Genomic DNA, 13,802 nt, shown 5'->3' with positions numbered 1-13,802 from the left:
ACTGAGCTAGCCACTCTCTGTGTCTTATTGACAGAAGGGAGGGGAAAAAATAGTGGTTAATCTAACCTAATTTTATATATATATATATATATATATTCAGGATGATCTGCATCGTGTCTTTTCCACCCTTAACTGTATTGGAGATTTCCACTGAATACACAAATTAACGGGGGTGTGTGTCTCAGATCTAGATGTCTGTATTTTGACAGATGATTCAACATGTTCGGTAAAGACTTGGTGTTCAATTGTGAGCTTTGTATTATGTTTATTATGTTAGTGAAAGGGTATCTTTTGAGGATAACAAAATACAGTGTTTAAAGCTAACTGCTGGCATGGCTTTTATTCTAGGTTGGCATTATTGAAGAAGAGTGGTGAAGAAGACTGGAAGAGCAGGCTCAGCAAAAAGCAGGAGCATGCAAAAGTGCCTGTCACTGATCGTAGCACACAGATGCAAGAAGTTGAGCAGCTGTTGAAGAAGGTAACTCTATCCTTGTTTGGAAAAAACATCTTGAAGCGCTGCAGCTTTTTGAAGATACATCCAACTAGATGGGCATGCCTAATATTAGCTACTAGCTCTTGCTATTCCTCTTGTTGTTAGGCTTGCTTAAAAAGCAGTTCTCCCAACATGAGAGTTCTTTAAAAGAGAATGTCTTCACTGTCTTGGGACATGCAGTATTGGTTGCAGTGTTTTTACATCAGCAGATTATGAATATGTTAAGTGGGCTTGTAAGACTTCTAGAATACTTACAGGTATAATGATTTAAGCCTTTACACCTCAGTGAAATTGGCTTAAGACTTTAATTTCAGGTGTTATCTTTAGTGTGGGTGAGCTTGAAAAATTTCAGATTCCTAAATCTATGTTGTCTGTGCATATATGTTTGTTTTAGCAGTAATTTTGGCTCCTAGAAACATTGAAGAAATGCAGCTACCAAAGCATTCACGAGCCATTTGGCTGTTGGTTATCTTGCACAATCTTTGGCGTTTGCAGATAGCCAAAACCATCTGGACAAGGATGTTACCTGTCTTGTCAGCGTTAGTGAATAGTAGGAGATGGATAGAAAGGTGTAGAGGAAACAGAAGTCCACATCACTAGCACACTCTGGCTATGTCTATGCATATGTAAGTTATGTTGCTCAGCAGCAGGACTGGATCTGTAAAGCAGAAGGATTACTGATAAGGAACTACTACCATGCCATATTTGCTTGTCTTGCTTCAATATAGTTTTGCCTCAGGCTACATTTAGTCTGCTCCTGTGGCCTGACTGCTGTTAGCAGCCGCTGTGTTACATGGGAATCCAGGAGTGGGTTTCAGGGCTTAGTTTGATCTAGAAATCTGTGTATTCTGTGGTGTGAACCAAAGCACGAGAAGTGAGGATGACAGGGAGGTTTGCTTCAAAATGTAGACTTGCTTCCCTTCTGACTCTAGTATTTTGAAAATGACAGTGTCAGATAAAATAGGCCATTTCAAAAGCCTTTAAATTTGAAGGAGTATTTTCACAGAGGACAAGTGAAGACAAAATTTGTGTTATAAATTTTACTAGTGGGGACAGAAATCTTTGGATGTAGTTATTTAGCTGTTAAAATGCTGCTTCTATTAAATACTATAGGTGGACAATACAGAAAGTCTCTTGTCCATCAGTATATTACAAGTAAGGAGTTGTTAGACAGTCTGTCACTACTGGGGTTAAATTGAGGATGTCATTATTGAACATGTGACTTAATGGTTCTGTGTTAGCTGGGCAGAAAAACAAGAAAGCTGAATTTCGCAGTTTGGATTTAAGGGTTTGTTTTCGTTTTGCCCTGTGAACTTGCTCAAAAATCCAGTTGCAAGTTTGAAAGATGTCCTAAAGCAAAAATAGTTTCAGCAAGGAAAGCAAAATTGCGGTCGCATTTTTAATAGGCTAGTCTCTGAAAAGACAACTGTTGAGATCAGATAACAAATGTACTCCAGCTAAAGACAATGGAGTTGGGAAAAACCTTTAAGCAGCTGCCAAGATCTAGGCAGAGACAAAACCTTTGTTCTCTCTTCTCATTCCCCAGCACTCATATCCCCCCTGCTGTATTACCATGTGTGCTTAGACTTTACTCAGTGTAGCACAAGTTAGGCTTTTAAAGCAAGTAAGTGAGCATGAAGTGCTTGAACAGTACAAGCTTGAAGTAAGAATGCTAGCAGTGGGAGTTTCTGTGACACTGGGTCACCCACTCTGTTGGCTCATATTAGCTCTTGGCTATTTAGAGCCTAAAATAAAGGATTTGCGTGTCTGCCAATGAGTGAAATCTTGGATGTGTAAGAAAAAAAGTCAGTCTTGCTAGATACACAACTCCCTACACTGTGTTAGTATTTGTGATGCTGATTCATTATGTGATACATGATAAAAATAATGTAAAGCTTCACTAATTTGACCACAGTTCTTGTAACACACTGTGTCAGCTGCCCTTACATCTGGAAATACTATTCTTGATAATTAAGCAATGTGACGGTTATTATCCTTTGAGGACCATGAAGCAGTGTGCCACTCAAGTCTCTGTTTGTAGAAGAGCTTTGAGACTACAATGTACTTTAGAATTTTAGTACTTTCTGTTGCTGGATTGCAACAAAAATGCAGGGATTGTACTGAATGCTGGTTTTTAAGCTAGTTAAAATACAATTTCCACACATGGCAGTCATGAATCGACAGCAAGGGTATGTAAAGTTGTGTCATGCCCTGCTGGTTCAAAATGATGCCTGAAGTTTTCAGTTTCATTATGTCACTGCTGTTAATGTAGTCAGACATCTATTTAGGTTTTCTTGTGTGTATGTTATCTAACTTATTCTGGAGATTTGATTATTGAAGCATAGCTGTATAAAATAGAAGTTATTAGAGTACATTTAGATTTCTAATAAACAACAGAAGTCAAAAGATTCATACTCTTAATAAAATAGTTATTTTGAATAGTGTTCTTTGATCACTTCTACTCAAAATGCTTTTGCACAGTTGTCTACATGGTGAGATATTTCTTCAAATGTGTTATAGCCATTTATATGTAGGCTGAAGTGTAGAAACCCCATAAAATTCATGGAAAAGCTTGAGGGAGCAACCTCATATGAGAAAAAAATAGGGCCTAAGGATCTAACTCAGGGAAATACAGAAGGGGAAAGTTGAGATCTACTTTGAGGTCCAGCATCTGTTTTGATGATTGCTGCACATAGGATAATTTGTTGGAAGCTGTGAGACTTATTAAATTATTGTGTGTATGGTAAAACATACTTGGACAATTCAAAGAATAGCTCTAACACAAGGGGAACAACTGTACACTGAGGAATGTCATTGGGGAAAAAATCCCTTTTATTTGAGAAAAATATTTTTGATTCAGTATACCTCTATTCATCATCGTAGGTTGGATGGAAGACTTCCAGTTTTAGGGTTTTCTTTCATAGGTAGAAAAATTAACTAACTTTAAAATCCTACCTTAGTATTAAAATAGTAAAATTTACTGGAATGAAAATTCCTGCTTTATAGTCAGACACTTTTAACAGAGTCCCTGATTAATGTGATTACCAGCTGCATTGCAGTCAATGTTAAAGCAGTGAATGACATTTGAAATGCACTTAATTCTTACAGCAAGTTCAAACTGCAGGTCAGCAGTGGTGTTAAAGGCTAAGGGTAAACATTCAAAACTACTCAAGAGAGGAAGTATATGAAAGTCTTAAAAGGGGGTAAGCCCTTAATAAGTGACCTTTAGGGAAAATATCAGTCTCTTGCTGTGGTAATTTGGGTGGATAAAAAGTTTCATCCATTTCATATATGGCATCCACCAAGTGCTCGTATCCAGTTCTAATCAAAGCTGAAAATAATGGCTAAGATTCATTTTGAGCCACTCTAATGAGCTGCATTTACCCATATTCTGAAGAGAATGCAATGTGGAACAAATGTGTTCCACATTTGCTTTAACCTATAGAAAGGAGGAAGAATTACAACTGATAAAGCCATGTCTAATCAGCTTTGGGTAAGCCCAGCTCTGAAGCAGGGTTATTTGTAGGCTTTAGATTGGTGAACCCACCTTCGCTGAGTGCTGTGGGCTAAGCAATTCCCTCCAGATGGCTTTTGAGTATCCCAATTTTAGTAAGCATTCTTTCTGTTCATTCAGAAAATAGATGGCTTGTTACTGAGCAAGATCTGATTAAATTTATAGCAGAATTATTCACATTGTAGTTGACATGGTTCATCAATTTAATGGTACATGAAAGCAGGGACATAAATTTTTTCAGCATATGAAAAGTGCATTTTTCTGGCTGTGCTGTTTTGTTCTGTGTTGAGTTGTAGTGATACTGTTACTAACTTTTCTAATTCCCACATGGAATGGCTTTGGTAAATATGCTGTTGTGTTGTTTGTATTCTCTGGCTTTCCCATAGGAGAAACATTTCTAGAAGATTAAAAGATTCAGATTTCCTTCATCTTAAGAAATTAGGAGATGAGTTATGTCTGCCCCATCTCCATTTCTGATAGTCCAGTCCTCTTCTGACAGTACAGTACTATTCTAATTCCTTTGCTTTGCTTCTGTCCTTGTCATAGGAACCTGTATATGCTTCTACTTACTCTCCCGTTATACCTGCTCTCCATAAATTTCATCCTTTTCTACCTATTAATCAGGTGAGGAAAAGTCTGCACAATTTAAATGCTCAACAATTTCAAGTAAGCACGTTTTGACAGGTTTTGTTGGGGTTTTTTTTACATAAGAAATTAATAATCCTCTTAAGTGATTAACCAGCTTAGTAAATGCTCTGTTAAAGAAACATAGTACTAGGCCCCTATGCTCTGAAGTCTTCTTCATATACATTCTGCTACTGTTTCTATTATGGTTGCTTTTCTAAAAATTCTGTATCTGTTGGACTATATAGATGAGGAAGTAAATAAAGGAGGCATTATTGCATTCATTATAAAATGTAAAAAAAAACTTGCACGTTTTTAATAAAAACAATATGTAACTGCACAGCATTTATTCTAGCACAAAATGCTGTGTAGCCCTGACTTCTCTATAAGTATTGCAAACATACAATGTAAGGCATAAAATCATCTAATTTATTGACTACTTTTGTTCAGAGGTGACTTTTCTATAGTGATTTTCCCTAGTCCCTGTCTAAACGATTTTTGCCTTTGCACATCCTGCTTCTATTCTTTGACTGTCCCATCTTCTTGCTTCTCTCTCTTTCTTCCTTAAAGGTGTGTAGTACTAGTTTGAAAGAATCAAGCTCTCTGATTTCTGATGAACGTCATCCTTGGAGATGGAAGGTGAAATGCTGTATAAACTTCCTACTTAATTATTGGAGGGAGGACTAAGAAAATTACATTAGTATCTAAGATGCACATTCCCAAAGCAACACGTGTCAACAGAGTAAACTTTGAGTTTGCTTGAGAATAGAGTTCTTGCTGCTGTTCAGGATGTTAGAGAAGCTTCAAGTGTTCCTTAAAATCATGTCCATACCTCTGCAATTCCATCATAAACAATTTGAAGAACTTACAAAGAACTAATAGATAATGAGAAATATAAACTTTTTTCACTAGAGCTACATAACAGAGTTGCCTTTGAGCAGAAGCAGAATACTGGATCTTGATCTGAGCAAACAGAGCCAGTTTCACATGATTGGAGGTAAAACCAGCTAAGGCAGGAGGCAAAGAAAGAAGTTGGAAGAAAAACATGACAAAACAGGGAGAGTTCACTTAAAGGTCTATGCAAATATAATCCCGGTTTATTCCACCTTCTTGTCCCTTGGATTCCAGGTCACATCTGTGGTTCTAGGATTATAAGGAATCCATTGGATTCTTTATTCCCATATAGAATACAGTGTATGTTGCATGTGGGGTACATTCTGACCAGCATGCGTAAGGGCAGTGAATTCAAGGGACTGATACTCACTGCTAGAACAGAGGATGATGATTATAGCAGAGGCTATTCAAACTATGATAAAAGTTTCAACTACTGTTATTTACTGTTTCCACATTCATTTTCATAGCTGGCTTTGAGCATGACCATTTACTCTGATTTTTTGGGTTTGTTTTTTCTTTTTTTTTTATTAAAAATTAAATTTGGGGCTAGCAACTGAAAAGCATTACTTCTTCTCTGTAAGCTCTGGATTTAAGATAGCTGTACTAATTACTTCAGATAACCTATTAATTCTGTTGTGACAGGATTCACCAGCCCTATGTATTTAGAAGGTAAATATGTAGTTTAACTTAATAACATAATATCCCTCCACTCGTGAGAGGAGTCCCTCCAATGGGCTGTTCATCCCATCTATTTTAGAAGTGGAACACCCAATGGTGAGCTACATCCTGCTCTCTTAGAAAGCTGCTTCCTTCTAGCACAGTGTCAAGGTGCATACAAATTTGTTTGGGATTCTTCTGGCACAATTACTCATTTTTTTGTTTGCAGTAAGCACAAGTTGGGTATATCCTATTTTGCTCAAACCAATTTTAAACGCATTTGCATTTCAGTTTTCTCCATGTAACAAGATCCATATAAAATTGCAGAAGAAAATAATGCAGAAACTATTCCATAGTTGTATAACTGTTGGATTCTTTTTGTGCCTTTTTTTTTGTTGTTTTTTTTTTGTCTTAGGAGCCTAAACTAGGGAAGTTGTTTTAAAAAAAGCAAATAGGTACTTTTAGGATTATTCTTTTATATAATTTATAACGTTGGTTTTAAATGGATTCCCTTTTTGCAAAATGTATCTTTTATATTCATTCTTGGTTTGACCTCCCCATGTGGGGCAGTCAATCTTTGACATAGAAAACCATAAATTCTCTTATTTCTTGCATTAGAAAAACAAAACAAACCCCAAACAACAAACCAGCATGCTTACAGACCACTCTCAGCTGTGTTCTTCCAAGCTAAATGGGACACTGCTTGGACTGAAAAAATGTATGGTACAAAATGGAGCATTGCTGGGATGTGAGCCTTTCGGTAGCATGAACTGATGCTACAAAAGCAGTGGAATGCCTGTGCATACCCTCAAGAAACGTGTCGCAGTGCTGGAAAAGACCAGTTTCATCATCCAGCTTAACCATCTGGTGGGGAGAAAAGTAATCCCTGGTTCTAATTGTTCTTGCATTAGGTCTACAGCTCCTTCTCAAATGTTTTAGAAAAAAACAGTCTTTGTTCTAGGCTGTTGACATACAGAAAATAATTCACTGCAATATTAAGTATTTTTTCATTTGAAATTATTCTTGCTGGGTAAAGCTTAACTCTTGACCCTTTCTTCAGTAAAAATGCATACTCATCTGATTTAATCTGAGGTTGATTTTTTTCAAATCTTGAAAAAATGCTGTAGCTCTTTCCTTGACACCTTGTCAACATTGTGAATAGAAGTGTAGAGGCTGGAGACGGGTGAGCTATTGCGGTACAGATTATCTGCTCAGAGCAACTTTGGTTCCATGGGAATTTTTCTCATCTGTTTCAGTCTTTTTGCATTTTTGTCCCTTTTCAAATAACATTTCTCTTAAAAGCCTGGTTTATTAGATTTTTCTGATAACGTTCCCCCTAACCACCCTGTTCCCAGTCTATGTGATCATTTTTTCATCACTCTTCTGTCTATTAGTCTCATCCTGAGGGTTTTCTCAGCAGAACCATATCTTTTTTCCATGTGCAAGTAAGCATTTTGTTCAAAGTTGGGGTGAATCAGTTCACTGCATGGCTTTTCTCTGTTTAAAATAATTTTTCAGTCAGTTAACTAGCTTGCAGCCTGTAAGCTGCACTGGTATTTTTATATTGCTCAAAAAAAACCCTCAGAATATCATCTGTGATTAAGTCAAATATATTAAAGAAATCAGAGATAACTGTGTTAACATATTTAATCATACTTCAGCTCATCAAACTTACCATTTTGATTAAACCTGTTTTCCGTAATGCCATGTGGAATAGCATTAATTATGCGCCTGTGCTTTGATTCTTCATTGATTGTCTTCCAGGCGCTCATGGAAGTGTAACTGCTGTAACAACACATTGCTTGTGTGACCTGTACCTGTATGCTTCAATTTTACTTCTGAATACTGTCTCCATCTGAGTTTTTAATCAATCCTATACATTTTTCCATTTTTAAAAGCTTTTTTAAAAATTCACTGCTTGTTTGGGGGGGAATCTCCCATTCCAGTTATTTCATGCTGTTGGGTACCAATTCTTCTCATCCTTTTCCTTCACTTAATTTTATGAACTTATTATTTGTCTGAAATGAGATATAAATGAACATATGCATGTATTTTTCATGATAAACTTGAATGTTTCATTGAATGTAACCAGCTTTTATGTTGAATGGAAAAAATTCCATTGGACCTGTTGTCTTCCTAAGCTTTTTTTTTTTTTTTTTTTTATTCTTGACACATTAATTCTTGTTTAGACTTTTTTATTGGGCTCTTTGGGTCCCATTATCAAAATGTCAGAGTTACAAATTGGAGATTTAATCTTCTTTCATATCTATTTTCGCTTGGAAGTAAAATTTGCACTTAAAATCTTGTCGAGCTTTACCTTTCTTGCTGTATTTTCTTCCAGTTAGAGTGTGGTTTCAGCAACTTACGTCTTTTGACAGTTGTGTTGGCTCATATTAGTTATCCAACTATAGAAAATTACTCTTTCCTTTAATCATCACATACCTTTGTTTTTTCACCAGGACTGGTATGGCAAATTAAATGGGTTAGGGATTGCTTGGTGTGTATTCCGTTTATCTTTTTTCTTTTTCAGTTCGTGTGTTCATTAACAGACAAAGCTGGGAGTCATCGTGCATTAGGAAGAGATCTAATATGGAATTGCTCTGGGTTTTGTAACTTACACATCTAGTCTGATTTAAGTTTTTGGGGAACTCCAAAGATGTTTTGCCCAATGGAACAGCTTTGAAATCTTCCATTAAAAAAAGTTTGTTTCTGCTGTTAGACAGCTGCTCTCCTTTGGCACAGCTCCAGAATAATTTATGACGTTTCTCACAATTTACTTATGTCGTGATTAACACGCACACTGTTTACAGGTCTGTGTCTTCAGGATTTCCAGTAGCTCTGCAGACTCTGAAGCTTCAGGTATTTGCTGGAGACACAATTCAAAATCAAGCACCCTGTCACTTAAAAGAAAAGATAAAAAGGAAGAATCCATATGATTCTACTTCTTCCTGCCTCTCCATCACTTCCCCTCATACTGTAATGGAAGTCAGCATCCTCACTAAGTTAAATGTATTTGTTTTGTGTATGAAATTTCACTTGTGGTTTCATTAGGTATTTATTAATTTCCTGTCCACATCTCCTTTAGTATGTTGCTGTGGGCTTTTTCTACCAGTTGTTCATTCCAGAGGTGGCTGTGCTGACACTGGAATGGGTAGAGACTGGGTGAAGCGAATAGAGATTATTTCCAGTGTTTTTCTTCAAAACATTCAGAGGCTTTTACAGATGAGGAAGAGATATTGAATAGACTTGCATCTTGTTATTTCTAGGGAACATTTTGGAGTTCTAGGGAAAAACAGAGGTTTTTATCTTGATTACCGTAACTTGTAGTCATAGTGTCTGGCTATCCAGCTATCTTTCCTAATAAATTGAGGGCAAGCATTACTAGAGAAGGCTGCAGAGATACATGGAACTAGAGAAAGGAGCAGAGGGCTCTCATGTCCTAGTCCTTGTACAAGTTACTTCTTGGATTATCTTTACACTTACTGTGTTACTTAAACTTACTGTGTTACTTTTATCCACTTACTGGTGGATACTGTTCTTGGTAAATGATGAAAGCTAGAAATCTCTATTTCAGTGTGTCCCCTGCCGTCAGAATTGTTTTTATAAAAAGTGACTGGTTTATTTAGCCTGATTTATTATTTTAAGAAAATAATAAATATCTGGACTTGCAGCTCTTCCTTGTACCTTGAAAGGAGAAGTGTTTACTTTGTGTTCACAAGCTTTAGCGTACTTTTTCATTTCACCTCTGTGGTTGCATGAGCTAGAGCTGTGCTAAAGCATTAGATTTTCATGTGGTGTTTCAATTCTAGCAGCTAGGTTGTGAAGCAAAATGACAGCACGCAACTTGGAAGTAATTCTAGACTTGACAGTCATGCACTAAAAATACTTTTATGCTTGATTTCTATGCAGTATAATCCCTGAAATGTTGCTGCTTTTTTAAGATAAGTGCACTGAGGCAGTATTTATTTGGCCTGACCTGGCTTAAGCAAAATATGTAAATTCAGTTTCTTTCCTATATAATGTATTGTCATCAATCTTTTGTGTTAGCTAGGAAGGCACTAAGATAGTCAATGCTCCTCATTGCTTCTGATCACTCAAGCTGTTGGCTGTTACCATCCAAAGCACGCAAGAAAAGCCCAGAATGTCCTTTTTAAAAAAAAAGAAAGAAAGGAGGAGGGAGAGGTATTGATGACAGTCATTGGAAAAGCACTCAGCAGAACAAGCTGACATGCGAACAGAAAATGAGCAGCCCTGGAGAGATAAGTGATAGCAGAATAGACTCCACAACTTCGTTAAAGTTGTAAAGTAGGTATGCTTTATTCAGCTGAAGACGCACGGGGGATTGGTCCTCCAAAAGGCATGCGTGCCTCAGTGCCGTTTTCCTTTTACATTTATCCTGTAAAGTCATACATATGTATTAGGTTGCACAATACGCCTATACATATTCATATTCTATCCCCACTTCGTATTATAATGAGCTAAAAGGCTCTCCCCACATGCGCAGTGCCTCCTGGTGGTCTTGGGCACGGGTCTTCAGATGAAGTAAGTAGTCTTCCTCTTGTGGGTAGGGGACTTCAAGATGAAGTAAACAAGTCTTCCTCAGGCTTGAACTTTTTACCTCTGGTCCTCATGCATGCTCTTTAGGATCTGGATGGGTCTGGTCTATGTCCAACTGGTTTAATGAGCTATTCTCTTCATTAGGAGGTTCTATCTTGGTACTGCCTGATAAGGCATCTGCTGAGCTTGTCAAACAAGCTATCTGCTAAGCTTGTCAAGCCAGCTATAACTTAAGCAGTACCCCCTTGTACAACCCCCCTCTGTACATTTTGTCTAACCCCCTTGTACAACCCCCCTGTACACAATAGGCCACATCAGTTTCAATAAGGTTGCTAATCCTGCCTGGGGAATTGAGTTATAAGCGACTGGTTCAGAAATCACCAACTGAAGTTACATTTCTTCATTGTTATGCCCTGTGCCACCTACAGATTTACGTACTTTAAAACATCTGCTGAAAGTCAGTTTAGTGATGTCACTAGTGTAGCAAGTCATGCTTCAAAAGAGCAAAGTCTAGAAAATTATGTACAGAGTAAATGGTTTGCTTTGCTTAGAGGGTTGCCATTTGCCTTGTAGTTTCAAGAAATGTCAAAGAGCAGACATCAAAATCTTAGCTTCAAAGTGTAATGGGGCAGCAAGACAGTGAAGCTTCTCAGGATCAGGATCACTAAGCTGTGCCTGATTTTACTTTACTAGGTTTTTTTTCTCCTGTTCTTTTCCTTCTGCAGCTGGCAGTTGAAATGCTCAGACAGTCTTTTGCTGAATCCTGGTCACTTTACCTATTTTTTTAACATCTCTTTCTTTCTTCCCCCCAAAAAGCAGAGAATGGCAGATAACCAGGAGAGCCAAATGACCATTGAAGAAAGGAAACACCTGATTACAGCTCGAGAAGAGGCCTGGAAGTCTAAGGGTAAAGGAGCGGCCAATGACTCCACACAGTTCACTGTAGCTGGCCGAATGGTAAAAAAAGGTCAGTGATGAAATGATCCCAATATAAATAAGCCACTGCTTATCTGTCTAGTCAAAATAAAGTTAAGCTCAAGCTATGCAGAAACAGTATCCGTGTTTAGCAAGAGGAGGAGAACTATTTATCTTCAACTGAATATCACATCATGAGGCTGTTCAGTCTAGCTTCTTTTGGCTGTTGGTATTTAATCCATTTTGGTCTATCCTGTTGCATTACCACCCAGTTATTACTGGCCTCCGCCTGACCAGTGGTAGTCAATTACTTGAAGAGTCATGTGTTTCTTTTTTCCTTCTGATACAACTCAAGGTATACAATTGGATTATTCTTTCTTATTTATTCTGTAATAAATAAGAAATTTATTCTTTAATTAATTTAAAACCCAGGTGCACTGTCTTTAATTAATTTAAAACCCAGAAAAGTTATGAAATCTAGTTGTTGCTGTTTGCTGGCACTTTCCCGACTCCTAGGATCACTGGGAATATTTAGCAAACACGTGTTATTTTTATGGATGCTGTTTTGGACAACAACTTGAAGTGTTGTGCTTGGCTGAAGAAGTCACTGAACAGATTTCTGCATAGAACCAGGGAGTAGAAATAACAAGGGAGCAATGTTGACATTTATGGGATCTCTTGGTCTCGGTCACTGTTTCCAGGTGCAGTCATTCTTCTGAAGTGGACAAGAGTCTCTGAACTCTGGTGGAAATTTAGCTGCTCGTGCAATGTGCCTGGGAAGATGATAGCTTTGGGAAGAAGTCATCTAAACTGATCTCCTGTGGTTAATGGAGACTAAATTTTGTTACAAGAACTTGGTTATTAAACACAATAACAGTGAACCTTAAGTTAAATGACAACCACAAAAATAAAAAAATCACTGTTTGGTGAGGGCAGTATTACAATAAGGAGTAACTCCATTTGCAGTCCAAGCCACATTCTGATGCCAGATAAAGAGATACATGGTATTACAAATTACATCTATTGGTAACATAATTTAGCTGCTTCTTACACTGTTTTGCTGCTGGAAATGCCACTGGTCAGTGTTCAAAGACTAACCTATTTTGGAGAGTTGGCAAGAGAAAGTGTTCGGTGGCCCAGAGACTGCTTTTTGAGATTGCCCTCCCCGTTCCCCTGAATATATGAGCCTTTTGAAAGGAATAGAAAGTGAAAGCTTTTGTTTTTCTTAATGGGAAAAGAAAAATACCTTGAAAGGATCGCTTTAGGTGCCACAATCATTCATGTGGAGAAGGAAGGTAATCCAGTGACAGTGGCACTGTGGCATTTTATTCAGATGTGTGCTGGTTTTGTTCCCTAAAAGAATAAATTATCACGATGAGGTTTTTAATCTAAGAGATGATGAGAAAGCAATGCAAAATTAAATCTTTGTTATGTACGTGTGCACAGATGCTGTATTTTAATTGCTTCTTACAGCTGAAAATTTTTCAGTCCTAATTGGAAGGTGGTTCTTTAGAAACATCTGAAGCAATTCTCAATATGGTCTTGTGGATTAAGTCCTGGAAGAGCTGCTTAAGAACTGTGTCTTCTCAAATATGCCTTGATGAAGGCTTTAGCAGTTGACTTAAAACCTGCTGGAATTTTGAGTCTCTGGAGTAATGGGGAAAAAAAAAATTGTTTGTGGAAAAGGTACTTGATTATATTCTAAATCTCTTAGCATTTGCCAATTATGACTTGCTAGGACTTGCAGTGAAGATAGTGGAAATGTGGCTAGTATATTCTCCCCCAGCACAATAATGGTTTAATCTGATCAGAATAACTGAAGACTTAAACTTATGTAGCTCAGTAATTAGTAGGCTATGCTAAGTGGAAAATAGATTATTAGAGGAAAGTTTAAATGTCAATTTTCCCATTTACTGAATATCCAGGAACAAGAGGTAATAGATGCTATTCTTTGCTTTGATATACTTTTCTACCTGATAAAAACCATGAAACCTATAGAGTGCCATTTCTCTTACTGGAGCAACATAGATTCACATTAAAAAAAGTAAACAAAAGTCATTTTATCCACTGGGTCCAGAATGATTTATTTTTTTAATGATTTTTACTGGAAAGAATGGAGGAGAGTACAACAAAAGGAGGGAGCAGTGC

At 37.3% G+C, this 13,802-nt stretch overlaps 1 protein-coding gene across 23 annotated transcripts in view; it reads left to right on the top strand.

The window, feature by feature from the left end:
- The window catches only part of SVIL (supervillin), a 142,917-nt gene that overhangs the window by 106,508 nt on the left and 22,607 nt on the right, over positions 1-13,802 (top strand). For 13 of the 23 annotated variants that reach the window (XM_061350687.1, XM_061350715.1, XM_061350705.1 and 10 more), the window contains 4 exons: positions 349-478; positions 4,554-4,631; positions 5,202-5,270; positions 11,556-11,706. In XM_061350687.1, coding sequence (XP_061206671.1) covers positions 349-478; positions 4,554-4,631; positions 5,202-5,270; positions 11,556-11,706 — 428 coding nt within the window. The remainder of the gene's footprint in view (positions 1-348; positions 479-4,553; positions 4,632-5,201; positions 5,271-11,555; positions 11,707-13,802) is intronic. The other 10 variants (XM_061350777.1, XM_061350756.1, XM_061350658.1 and 7 more) reach the window with 5 other exon arrangements.

This window comes from Neopsephotus bourkii, unplaced genomic scaffold, assembly GCF_033783945.1.
Source record: "Neopsephotus bourkii isolate Nb327-2 ecotype Australia unplaced genomic scaffold, CSIRO-AGI_Nbou_v1 NB_53, whole genome shotgun sequence".
Lineage (NCBI taxonomy): Eukaryota > Metazoa > Chordata > Aves > Psittaciformes > Psittacidae > Neopsephotus > Neopsephotus bourkii.
Note: the sequence above shows the minus strand (reverse complement) of the source record. Positions and strands in the feature narration are given on the sequence as shown.